The sequence below is a fragment of the Lolium perenne genome, chromosome 4 (assembly GCF_019359855.2).
Source record: "Lolium perenne isolate Kyuss_39 chromosome 4, Kyuss_2.0, whole genome shotgun sequence".
NCBI classification, from domain to species: domain Eukaryota; kingdom Viridiplantae; phylum Streptophyta; class Magnoliopsida; order Poales; family Poaceae; genus Lolium; species Lolium perenne.
In genome coordinates this window covers 402327536-402340321 of record NC_067247.2, presented here as the reverse complement: position 1 = coordinate 402340321, position 12786 = coordinate 402327536, and the positions used below count along the sequence as shown (strand labels likewise).

The following is a 12786-nucleotide window of genomic DNA, read 5'->3' as shown; positions in this document are numbered from 1 at the left end:
CACCGACGATATATAAAGCAGTGTCTCGAGGTCCTTCAGAACCTTCCATGTTCAAAAAAAAAAGTTGTAGGGCACATTTATTAATAGCATTAGGATGACCGATGGTATAATACACGGTGACAGGTCAAGCGATCCCTGTGACTTGTTTCTGTCTGAGCCGTTCATCCCGCGTACGTCGCCGCTGTCCAGGTACGTAGTATTATATGATGCAGCTAGATTTGACCTCATGTGCCAACGCCCATACTTGGAGCCGAAGCTTACTAAAAGTGCAGCGTACTAAACTCCTATCTTGATGCCGCTACAAAAGACTTGGTCGAAGGGGTAGGAATCGTGTCGGCGTCAGGCGTCAGATGTCCTCGAGCGGTCTCTGGAAGATCGACGTGGACTTACAGAAGAGTTCTCTGGAAGAGTGATCGGTCGATCTTTTTAACGTAAGAACGGTTTTTTTTTTGTTTGACATCCCCGATACTGGTATTTAATACTACCCAGTAAAGAAGATTGTCCCATCCACCGCATCGGATTGTTCAATGAAGGACGAGGGATCACGTCGTCGTGTCCGACTCCGAACGGAGCTGCACGGCGGAGGAGCGGACCTCATCAGCGCCCTCCCCGAGGATGTGCTTCTGGAGGTCCTCGTCCGCCTCCGTTGCGCCCGCGCCGCCGCGCGCACCAGCCTCCTCTCCCGCAGGTGGCGCGCACTAGTAGAAAACAGGACTTTCGTGGGAGCCTTTTGTCACGGGCGCGTCTGCACCCGCTATAAATGGCGTGGCCACGTCGCCCAAAACCATTCGGAGCAAGGCGGGCCTTTTGTCGCGCCCTTTTGTCGCGAGCCGTATAACAACCCGCGACAAAAGGGGTCTTAGCTTTGGCGCCCCCTGCCAGCACCCCTTTTGTCGCGGGTCGTAATACGGCCCGCGACAAAAGGGCCATGCCTATATATACTCACAGCCAGCTTCCCCTCCCCCTCCCTCCCACCTCCCTACATTTTTTTTCTTGGTGGTGAAAGGTGGAGGTGTATGCTAGCTCATTTTTTTTTCATGTGCACAAGAGGTGTTTGATGAAATGCTTGTGAGGGATGCCACTTGATTTTATTTGATAAGATTTCTCCTTTTTTTGATCCTAAAAGGTTAGCAACTATTTTCTCGTATATACATAGTCCGTACAATACTAATTTTAGCAAGGTGATTGCATCTGATACATAATTGTACTTATGATGCAGATGAGTCATCCATGGATGTACGGTAACCGATGTGCTCCCACTTTCAGAGAGGGCGTGAATTCTTTCCTGCTTGTGGCCGAGGCCAACAAGTCGAAGCAAGGTTTTTTGTGTTGTCCATGTCTGAAATGTAAGAACGAGAAGGATTACTCTTGCTCAAGAGACATTAAGAGCCACCTGCTTCGGTTTGGATTAATGTCCAGCTATAATGTTTGGACCAAGCACGGAGAAGAAGGGGTTATAATGGAAGACGGCGATGAAGAAGAAGATAACGATGACCAGTACCGATCTATGTTCTCTGAATGCGATGATACCGCAATGGAAGACAATGAAGAAGAAGGAGGTGAAGAACAGGCAGCAGATGATCGTGTTGATGATGATCTTCGTCGGGCCATATCTAATGCAAGAAGAGACTGTGGTACGGATAAGGAGAGGTTGCAGTTCGACAAGATGTTAGAGGACCACCACAAATTGTTGTACCCAGGTTGTGAAGATGGGCAGAGAAAGCTGGGTAGCATATTGGAATTGCTGAAATGGAAGGCAGAGGTCGGTGTGACTGACTCGGGATTTGAAAAATTGATGATAATATTAAAGAAGCTGTTTCCAAGAAATAACGAATTGCCCGTCAGTACGTATGAAGCAAAGAAGCTTGTCTGCCCTCTAGGATTAGATGTGCAGAAGATACATGCATGCATTAATGACTGTATCCTCTACCGCGGTGAGAAGTACGAGAATTTGAGTAAATGCCCGATATGCGGTGCATTGCGGTATAAGATCAGAAAAGATGACCCTGGTGATGTTGAGGGCGAGCCACCCAGGAAGAGGGTTCCTGCGAAGGTGATGTGGTATGCTCCCATAATACCACGGTTGAAACGTTTGTTCAGAAACAAAGAGCATGCCAAGTTGTTGCGATGGCACATGGAAGAACGTAAGAAAGACGCGATGTTGAGGCACCCCGCTGATGGTCGGCAGTGGAGAAACATCGGGAGAGAGTTCCCGGATTTTGCAGTTGAGGCAAGGAACTTATGGTTTGGTCTAAGTACAGATGGCATGAATCCTTTTGGGGAGCAGAGCTGCAGTCACAGCACCTGGCCCGTGACTCTATGTATCTACAACCTTCCTCCTTGGCTGTGCATGAAGCGGAAGTTCATTATGATGCCAGTGCTTATCCAAGGCCCAAAGCAACCCGGCAACGACATTGATGTGTACCTAAGGCCATTAGTTGATGAACTTTTGGAGTTGTGGGCCAAACCAGGTGTACGTGTGTGGGATGAGCACACCGAGCAAGAATTTGACCTACGAGCGTTGCTATTCGTAACCATCAATGATTGGCCTGCTCTTAGTAACATTTCAGGACAGACGAACAAAGGATACAATGCATGCACACACTGTTTAGATGAGACTGAAAGTAAATATTTGGGAAAAAGCAGAAAAGTTGTGTACCCGTACAATCGCCGTTTCCTTCCGCGCAAGCATCCTTTAAGGAAAAAAGGCAAGCATTTCGCTGGCGAGGCAGACAACCGTCCGAAGCCTGTCCCCCGTAGTGGTGCTGATATATTTGACATGGTCAAGGATTTAAATGTTATCTTTGGAAAGGGTCCAGGCAGTCGACCTGTTCCGAAAGACGCTGACGGACACGCGCCCATGTGGAAGAAGAAATCTATTTTTTGGGAACTAGAATATTGGAAAGTCCTGGAAGTCCGCTCTGCAATCGACGTGATGCACCTGACCAAGAATCTTTGTGTGAATATTCTAGGTTTTCTGGGCGTATATGGGAAGACAAAAGATACAACAGAAACACGGGAGGACCAGGAACGTCATAAAGGACGAAACGGGAATCATCCAGGGCAGTTTGAAGGGCCTGCCAGCTACGCTCTTACCAAACAAGAGAAGGAGATCTTTTTTGAAGCCCTATTCAGTATCAAGGTTCCGTCTGGTTTCTCGTCGAATATAAAGGGAATAGTAAATATGAAGGAGAAAAAATTCCAGAACCTGAAGTCCCATGACTGCCACGTGCTTATGACACAATTGCTTCCGGTTGCATTGAGGGGACTTCTAGCAGAAAATGTTCGACTAGCCATTGTGAAGATATGTGCATTTCTCAACGCAATTTCTCAGAAGGTAATGGATCCAGAAACTTTGTCAGGATTACAGGAAGATGTGGTCGAATGTCTTGTCAGCTTCGAGTTGTTGTTCCCACCATCCTTCTTCAATATTATGACGCACCTCCTCGTTCACCTAGTTGAAGAGATTAGAATTCTCGGTCCTGTATTTCTACACAATATGTTCCCCTTCGAGAGGTTCATGGGAGTATTAAAGAAATATGTTCATAACCGAGCTAGGCCGGAAGGAAGTATCTCAAAGGGCTACGGAACTGAGGAGGTCATTGAGTTTTGTGTTGACTTTCTTCCTGACCTTAAGTCGATTGGTGTTCCTGAATCTCGGTATGAGGGGAGGCTGACTGGAAAAGGCACACTAGGAAGGAAAGCAACGGTGTGCAGGGACAAGATTTCTTTCAGTCAAGCACACTACACAGTTCTATACAATTCCAGCTTGGTGGCTCCGTACATCGAGAAACACAAGAATGTTTTACGAGAAATAAACCCAGGCCAGCTCGAGTCCTTGATTACACGTCAACACATGAATACCTTCGGCAGTTGGTTGCAAAGACATCTTATTAGTGACCCAACTGTTGTAGAGCAGCTGTACTTGTTGGCCAGGTTACCATCTTCAAACATATGTACATTCCAAGGGTACGAGATAAATGGGAATACATTTTACACGATCGACCAAGATAAAAAGAGCACCAACCAAAACAGTGGTGTCCGCTTCGATGCAAAAGATGAGAATGGGCAAACCACCACATATTATGGATACATAGAGGAGATATGGGAACTTGACTATGGTCCCACTTTTAAGGTCCCTTTGTTTCGGTGCAAATGGGTGAAGCTCAGCGGTGTACAGGTAGACGATAAGTACGGTATGACAACAGTGGATCCCAACAATCTTGCGTACATGGACGAGCCATTCGTCCTAGCCAACGAGGTGGCTCAAGTTTTCTACGTGAAGGACATGTCTAGCAAATCGAGAAAAAGAAATCAACAAAAGAATACATCAACCGAGGAGCCAAAGCGCCACATAGTTCTTTCGGGGAAAAAAACATCGTGGGAGTGGATGACAAGACAGACATGTCAGAAGATTATAATAAGTTTAAAGAAATTCCACCCTTCACGGTGAAAATTGACCCAAGCATCTTGCTAAATGATGAAGATTCTCCATGGCTACGGCGTAGAAGATCACAGCAGTAGATGGCGATGTAATAATGTATTCTTCATATATAGTTCCCAAGACAATCTCTACATTTATGTAATAATGAGAACCCTTTCCCCAACACTGTTAGAGGAGATGGAACTTTAGTCCCGGTTGCACCCACCAACCGTGACTAAAGGTTACCCACACATCCTCATCCTGCCGACAGCTTTAGTCCCGGTTGCATCCACCAGCCGGGACTAAAGGTTGCCCGCCTATTTTCTTCCCGCGCTTCCCACCGCTTCCCGCCTCCGTCTTCCCGCCATTTTTTCACTATATATATGTAGGCTTGGTCTCCATTTACATATCACATCTACACTCATATCTGCAAACCTCATCACCCTCTCCCATGGCATCCATCGTATCTCTAACACCCCGGGAGGCGGAGGCACTTTGCGCCTTGAACTACCCCTGCCCGCCGGGCTACCGCGTCCCGACCGGCTGGTTGCTGAGCGTCGGAGGCGTACCGGTCCCTCCTATCCCTCTAGGTGTGGCACGCGAGATGGCCATCACGAACCACTACTACTTCGAGCTCACGCCAGAGCAGCGGAGGAATCCCCAGTGGCATCCCGACTACAGCCCGACTTGGGACAGCTTCTTCATCAATCGGCGTGAGATGGCGGTTGCCAGGTACGAGGAGGACGGCCCGCCTCCTTCGAACTTCAACGAGGCCGGCCGTCGGCTGTGGTGGCGCGGCCGGACTCTCCAGAGCGTAATGGCCTACCGTGGCCCCCGCCTACGCTACCCTCAATCCCAGCCCACGCGTGCTCACCCGTCCAGGTTCGACAACCGCGACCCCGATGCTAGCGACGATGACGTCGGCGACTATGATGACTACAGTGGCGACGTTTATATGGCTAGGCAAGACTATGACTGAATGGCTCCAACATTCGAATCTGGCCATGTATCTTAATTTTCAGTTGAGCTCTGTACTTTAATTCCAGTTCAATCGTAATAAAATTTCGTAACAACCACTTTATTGAACTAAAACAACCGACAACGACTTTATAAACTGAATTTAAACTAAAACAACCGACAACGACTTTATTGAAATTAAAATAAAATAGATAAATGACTAGTCTAGTCTCTACTCGTCGTCGGAGGTTGTCTCCGTCCAAATGTCATCCCACCGAGGGTCGTTTTCGGCCCAAGCTGTATTCGGGTTCTCGAGCTCGAACTCGGCGACGGCCCGACGGTGGCGCCTGTTGGACCTGCGTTGTGCCCTGAGGTCAGCGAAGACCGCGTCGGTGTTGTCGACGTCGTTGGGGAACTGCGCCCTCCACTGGCGCATCAACTGCTCGTCGTGCTCGGCGATGGCGATCCTGCGCTGCACCTGGCGGTGCCGGCGACGGTCCTCGTCGTCGAGGAGGCACGGCGCTGGCGCGAGGAACTCCGCCTCCTCTAGCGATTCAACATCCGGGAAGTTCATGTCGCGCCGTGGCCGCCGAAATCGCCACGCCGCCGCGTCGTAAGCGCGCGCCGCCAGCTCCGGCGTGTTGTACGTGCCGAGGGTTAGGCGGATGCCACCGGCGCGTATCTCGGCGTAGAACCTACCGCTCGGACGCACTCGAACGCCACGGAAACCGGACGACCCTCGACGACGTGGCGGCATCCCGGAGATGAATGAGCGGAGGCGGTGGCGACGTGTGGCTGCGCGCGCACGCGGGGCATGACACGTGTAAGCCACGGCTACACACGTCGCACGCGGGGCATGGCACGTGTAAGTTACGGCTACACACGTCGCACGCGGGGCATGGCACGTGCAAGCCACGGCTACACACGTCGCACGCCGGCAGCGACGGGGCGACACGTGGCACGGGGAAGCGACACGTTGGATACAAACGGCCGGAGCCGTTGGATGCACTGTGCCACGGATGCCACGGAAACCGGACGACCCGCGACGGCGTGGCGGCATCTCGGAGATGAATGAGCGGAGGCGGCGGCTACACGTCGGTGTCCGAAATACTCCGCATATCATTAGGGTGAAACATACACGACTATGATGTGAGATGCAAATAGGTATATGGATGTCATATTCATGTTCATTGGATTTTTCTGATCAATTTTCATATATAAAACATTTCTATTTGAGTTACCATTTAAAAGTTATTAAAATAATAGTTTTTATTAATATAAAATAGATAAACAGGGTTTATTTAAAATAGAAAAGGAAAAAGTTCAGAAAAGGGGGCTGATCCGCGTCCAACGGCTCCAGGCCGTTGGATTCAAGCGGCCGGAGCCGTTGGATGCACTTGGCGCGGATCATCCCCAACCCCCTTTTGTCGCGGGTGGTGGCACGACCCGCGACAAAGACCCCTTTTGTCGCGGGTCGTGCCACCACCCGCGACAAAAGGGGGCCTATATAAGCTCCGCGTCGCGGGCGGAGCCTCCACCCGCGACCCCGGAGGCAACCCTAGACGTTTTTTGCGCCGCCAGGCTGCCAAAAAATCCGCACCGCCGCCGCCGTCGCCGCCAGCAGCTACGCCGCCCCCGGCCGCCGTCCGCCACCTTCTGCGCTGTCGCCGCACCGGCCGCCGCCCCCGCCACCTCTGCGCCGCCACCGGCCCTTTCTATCGCGCGCTCACTGCGTAGTAGCCGCTGCCACACGGCGCGCGCTTCGCCATATTTTTTTAAAATTTTTGTAATATTATTAGTATTAGTTAGTTAGCTAGTATAGTTAGTTAGTTTAGTATAGTTAGTTTAGTATAGTTAGTATAGTTAGTTAGTATAGTTAATTAGTTAGTTTAGTTAGTTTAGTATAGTTAGTTTAGTATAGTTAGTTTAGTATAGTTAATTAGTTAGTTTAGTATAGTTAGTATAGTTAGTTAGTTTAGTATAGTTAGTTAGCTAGTATAGTTAGTTAGTTTAGTATATGTATATGTAGTTAGTTAGCTAGTATTTTTTTTAAAATTTTTGTAATATTATATGTAGTATAGTTAGTTAGTTTAGTATATGTATATGTAGTTAGTTTAAGTTTTCTGTAAATCTTTCAAAACGCCCCGACCGGACCGACACCGTCCCACGCTCCGTCTCCCTCGCTTCGCCACCCCCGACGCCGCAACTTCCCTCTCCTCTACCTCTGAAACGTCGCAACTTCCCTCTCCTCTCCCTCTCGCCGACACCAGTCGCCGACACCCTCACACGCCCTCTCCCTCTCGCAAACACCCCTCTTCTCTCCCTCTCGCGAACACCCCCGACGCCGCAACTTCCCTCCCTCTCGCAAACAACCGACACCCTCTCCCTCTCGCAAATACCAGTCGCCGACACCCTCTCCCTCTCGCAAATACCAGTCGCCGACACCCTCTCCCTCTCGCAACCAACCGACGTCGATACCCTCTTCCTCACGTGAGCATTGTCGAGATCCTCTCCTTGACCCTACCCCGTCCGTGGTTAGGGTTAGGGTTTGGGTAGTGTTTGGTTAGGGTTAGTGTTTGATTAAGTTTAGGGATTGGTTAGGGTTAGAACATGTACTTATCGATTTAATTTTTTGCAGAAACAATGGATCCATTCGAAATCCATCGAGACTTGGAACAGGAAGACCTATTCGAGGACATAATCCGCGATGGTCCAGAAGCCGACCGAGAAGAGCGCGACTCTGGTGATGGAGAAGACCGCGGCTCCGGTGATGGAGAAGCCGACGGCTCCGGTGATGGAGAAGCCGACGGCTCCGGTCATGGCGAGGTATACGATCACTAGGCATTAATGGAATTCTATATGTACATATAAATATAAATTAATTAATTTTTATTCTCTTAGGCCTCCGAAGATAAGTTGGAGAAACGAGGCCCGGCAAAGAGGTTGAGCCCAAAAGACCACTTCACAATTGAAGCTATATCACCGAAAGGCCAACCGGTGGCACCCGCGGCTGTCAGAGTGACATTTAAAAATCAGTGCGGAGTTCTGGTTAGGGATCGTCTCCCGATCACTATTAGAGAATGGAACAAGACCAAGAATGTGTCCGAAGATCAGGTTGCCGATAGGTACAAAGACACACTTTTTGACGACCTCATGACACATTTCACTTTGCCAGTTTTGAGATCGGAGTCTGAGATGGCCAAGCAGAGGGCGCTAGTGAAGAAATGGGCGCTTCAGAAGATGGGGGAACTTTTCCGGGCGTATAAGAACCGGTTATGGGCAACTTATAAGGCCGAGAAGAAGCCTCCATTATTCGAAAACTATCTAGCGAAGCAGGAGCATAACTGGGAAGAATTTGTGAAGTACAAAGAATCAGAGGAGGCTATGAGACTGTCAAAGAAAAACAAGAAGAATGCAAGCGAAAAGAAATATCACCATCATACGGGGCGAGGGGGCTACGAAGTAGCCATGCCTAAGTGGGATGCACAAGAGGCTGAGATGAATCGGAATGGGATCACTCCAGAACCCGAGCGAGAAGGATGGGACATTAGGGCTCGAAATTGGTTCCTTGGGCATGGCTGTGAGTATGACATGAAGACAGGGAACCTTGTTGAAAGTGACAGCAAGGTTAAGGTACCCAGGGAAAAATGGATTGAAGTGATGGCTGATATTAAAGCGGGAAAACTGAAGTTTGCTCCCGATAGAGAGAAAGACTTGCTGACGCTTGTCCTCGGTAATCCTGAAAAGGGAGGACGAACAAGAGGCTTCGGCCCTAGTGTTCCGTGGGCGCTTGGGTTTCCGGACGACGCGGAGACTTATAGAAGCCGAGCGAGAGCAAAAAAACGCGAGCTGGAGGTGCAGAATGACCGGATGGCCGAGTTCCACCGTCAACTTGACCAGCAGCAGCGGGAGATTCAGCAGCAGCAGCGGGAGATAAATGAACTAAAAGGACAGCGCTAGCCAGATAATACCGCCGGCATATCTCAGCGGCGAGACAGCAGCGTGGCCGACTCGGAGGCCCCGCCTTTACGGATGATAGATGGCGGTCCTGGCGACCCCGTGGATGGAATCAAGGAGCAAACACCTTGTGATCTCCATGAGGTATTCAGGAACTTATCTGTTAAGGTGGCGGTCGGCTTTGTCTTACCTGCATTTGGAGCTGAAGGTGAGCCGGCAACATGGCATGGCAATGAGATTCCAGCTGGCTATGCTCGTGTCGGGGTGGATTCAGTTGTACCGTCGTGGGAGACATTGCAGCTCGTAATCCCTGGAGGTGATGGTCAGGTTACACTCGGAGACGATCGGGAGAAATCATTCTTTGGGAAAAGAAAAACATCAAGCTTCCAGGTTGGGTAGCCCCTAGTACTAGTCGTCCCAGGTCACCATCACCTCCTCCAAGTGATCGCAGGCCACCATCACCTCTTCCGACTGATCACATGTCGCCACCATCACCCTATGGGTACGACCATGACATCCGTAGTCCATCTCCATCTCCAGCGCCGCCGCCTGCGCCCACTAAGACTCGGAATGCACCCAGCCGGAAGCGTTTCAAGAGTCCTGTCCGCAAGCGGTCGCCCCTCCCAACAGTACCAAAGGTTCCTCCCCCCGTCCTTACGATCGTACTAAAGAGGAAAATGAGGCCATTGTAAAGAAACACGTGCATGAACAGCTTCATAAGGAAAAACCTCCAGCGCCAGCGCCATACACCGAGAAGCAAAAAGGATATGCTCTTGATTTTCTGAACACACCATCGCAATATGACTTACACGAGAAGAAGGATGACTACACACGCACACTTGCGAGGGTAATTGGGGACAAGGGCACTGCTAAGAAGAAGGATAGTGCTAGCACGAGCAAATCATCAGCTAGAAGTGTAGCCGGGAAGAAATCAAGTTCAACAAGTGCACCCCTCAAGGCCAAGCAAGCAGCGACAACGGGCAGAAAAAGAAAGGAAGTTCCCCAGCTCGGAGAACAGGCCAAACAATCGATCCCACCACTCAAAGTGTCAGATGTTCCCTCGGTGTACCAGGAACATGGTGATTTCGATCTGGAAGCAGCTGCGGCGCTAGCGGCTCAAGTTGGCTGTACCGTGGAGGAATTGCTGAGTGCCCATGATGCAGTACTACCCATTGCCGATATAGCTCCTAAATTTGTCTATGGGGCCGACTTGGTCAGCAAAGAGCGGCTGCATAAACTGCCAACGCATATGCGGAATTTGCATCAGTGGTACATTGATGCGTGCAAGGAGAACACAAGTTACATCGTGGCGGATATCTGATACGTCTCCAACGTATCGATAATTTCTTGTGTTCCATGCCACATTATTGATGTTATCTACATGTTTTATGCACACTTTATGTCATATTCGTGCATTTTCTGGAACTAACCTATTAACAAGATGCCGAAGTGCCAGTTCCTGTTTTCTGCTGTTTTTGGTTTCAGAAATCCTAGTAACGAAATATTCTCGGAATCGGACGAAATCAACGCCCAAGTTCCTATTTTCACCGGAAGCATCCAGAACACCCGAGAGACACCAGGGAGGGGGCACAGGCCACCCAAACCCTAGGCCGGCGCGGCCAGGGGGGGGCCCGCGCCACCCTATGGTGTGGGCACCCCTTCGACCCTCCTACGCCGCCTCTTCGCCTATTTAAAGCCCCTGGATCGAAAACCCTGAGGCGTTCGACGAAACCCACAGAAACCTTCCAGAGCCGCCGCCATCGCGAGGCCAAGATCTGGGGGACAGGAGTCTCTGTTCCGGCACGCTGCCGGAGCGGGGAAGTGCCCCCGGAAGGCTTCTCCATCGATACCGCTGCCATCTCCACCGCCATCTTCATCACCGCTGCTGCTCCCATGAGTAGGGAGTAGTTCTCCATCGAGGCTCGGGGCTGTACCGGTAGCTATGTGGTTAATCTCTCTCCATGTACTTCAATACAATGATCTCATGAGCTGCTTTACATGACTGAGATTCATATGAGTTTTGTATCACTACTATCTATGTGCTACTCTAGCAAAGTTATTAAAGTAGTTCTATTCCTCCTGCACGTGTGTAAAGGTGACAGTGTGTGCACCGTGTTAGTACTTGGTTTATGCTATGATCATGATCTCTTGTAGATTGCGAAGTTAACTATTGCTATGGTAATATTGATGTGATCTATTCCTCCTACATATGCATGAAGGTGACAGTGTGCATGCTATGTTAGTACTTGGTTTAATCTGTTGATCTATCTTACACTACAAGGTTACTAAAATATGAACAGTTATTGTGGAGCTTGTTAACTCCGGCATTGAGGGTTCGTGTAATCCTACGCAATGTGTTCATCATCCAACAAAAGTGTAGAGTATGCATTTATCTATTCTGTTACGTGATCAATGTTGAGAGTGTCCACTAGTGAAAGTGTAATCCCTAGGCCTTGTTCCTAAATACTGCTATCGCTGCTTGTTTACTGTTTTACTGCGTTACTACTGCTGCAATACTACCACCATCAACTACACGCCAGCAAGCTATTTTCTGGCACCGTTGTTACTGCTCATATATATTCATACCACATGTATTTCACTATCTCTTCGCCGAACTAGTGCACCTATTAGGTGTGTTGGGGACACAAGAGACTTCTTGCTTTGTGGTTGCAGGGTTGCATGAGAGGGATATCTTTGACCTCTACCTCCCTGAGTTTGATAAACCTTGGGTGATCCACTTAAGGGAAAACTTGCTGCTGTTCTACAAACCTCTGCTCTTGGAGGCCCAACACTGTCTACAGGAAAAGGAGGGGGAAGTAGACATCAAGCTAATTTTCTGGCGCCGTTGCCGGGGAGGAAAGGTAAAAGGTACTCACACTCCGGACCTCGGCTACCAAGCTATTTTCCGCCATTGTAAGTACTCGAAGCTATTTCCTTTAGATCCTGCAATTGCATCTTTTTGTTTCTTGTTTACACTAGTTTGGCATAATGGACAACAATGAGCTTTTTATTCTATTTCCTGAGTTAAGACATGGATGGTTTGATCCGAAAATTAAAAAACCCATGGAACATGTTAGCATGAATACTTTGAACACCATTGTTGCTAATGATATGGAAAATTCTAAGCTTGGGGAAGCTGGTTTTGATGAGCATGATCTCTTTAGTCCCCCAAGCATTGAGGAGAAAATTTACTTTGATGATTCTTTACCTCCTATTTATGATGATTATAATGATAATAGTATTTTGTTGCCGCCTGTTATGGAGGATAAATTTGATTATGATTACAATATGCCTCCTACATTTGATGATGATAATAATAATGATAGCTACTTTGTTGAATTTGCTCCCGCTATTACTAATAAAATTGACTATGCTTATCTGGAGAGTAATAATTTTATGCATGAGACTCATGATTTATGTGATAGTTATATTGTTGAGTTTGCTCATGA

At 48.9% G+C, this 12786-nt stretch overlaps 1 protein-coding gene across 1 annotated transcript; it reads left to right on the top strand.

The window, feature by feature from the left end:
- The first annotated feature begins 8021 nt into the window (after positions 1-8021).
- Positions 8022-10658, top strand: LOC139830424 (uncharacterized). Its single transcript, XM_071818420.1, has 3 exons — positions 8022-8206; positions 8282-8872; positions 10605-10658. The coding sequence occupies exons 1-3, from the start codon at positions 8024-8026 to the stop codon at positions 10656-10658; spliced, it is 828 nt and encodes a 275-aa protein (XP_071674521.1). The 5' UTR covers positions 8022-8023.
- The last annotated feature ends 2128 nt before the right edge of the window (positions 10659-12786 follow it).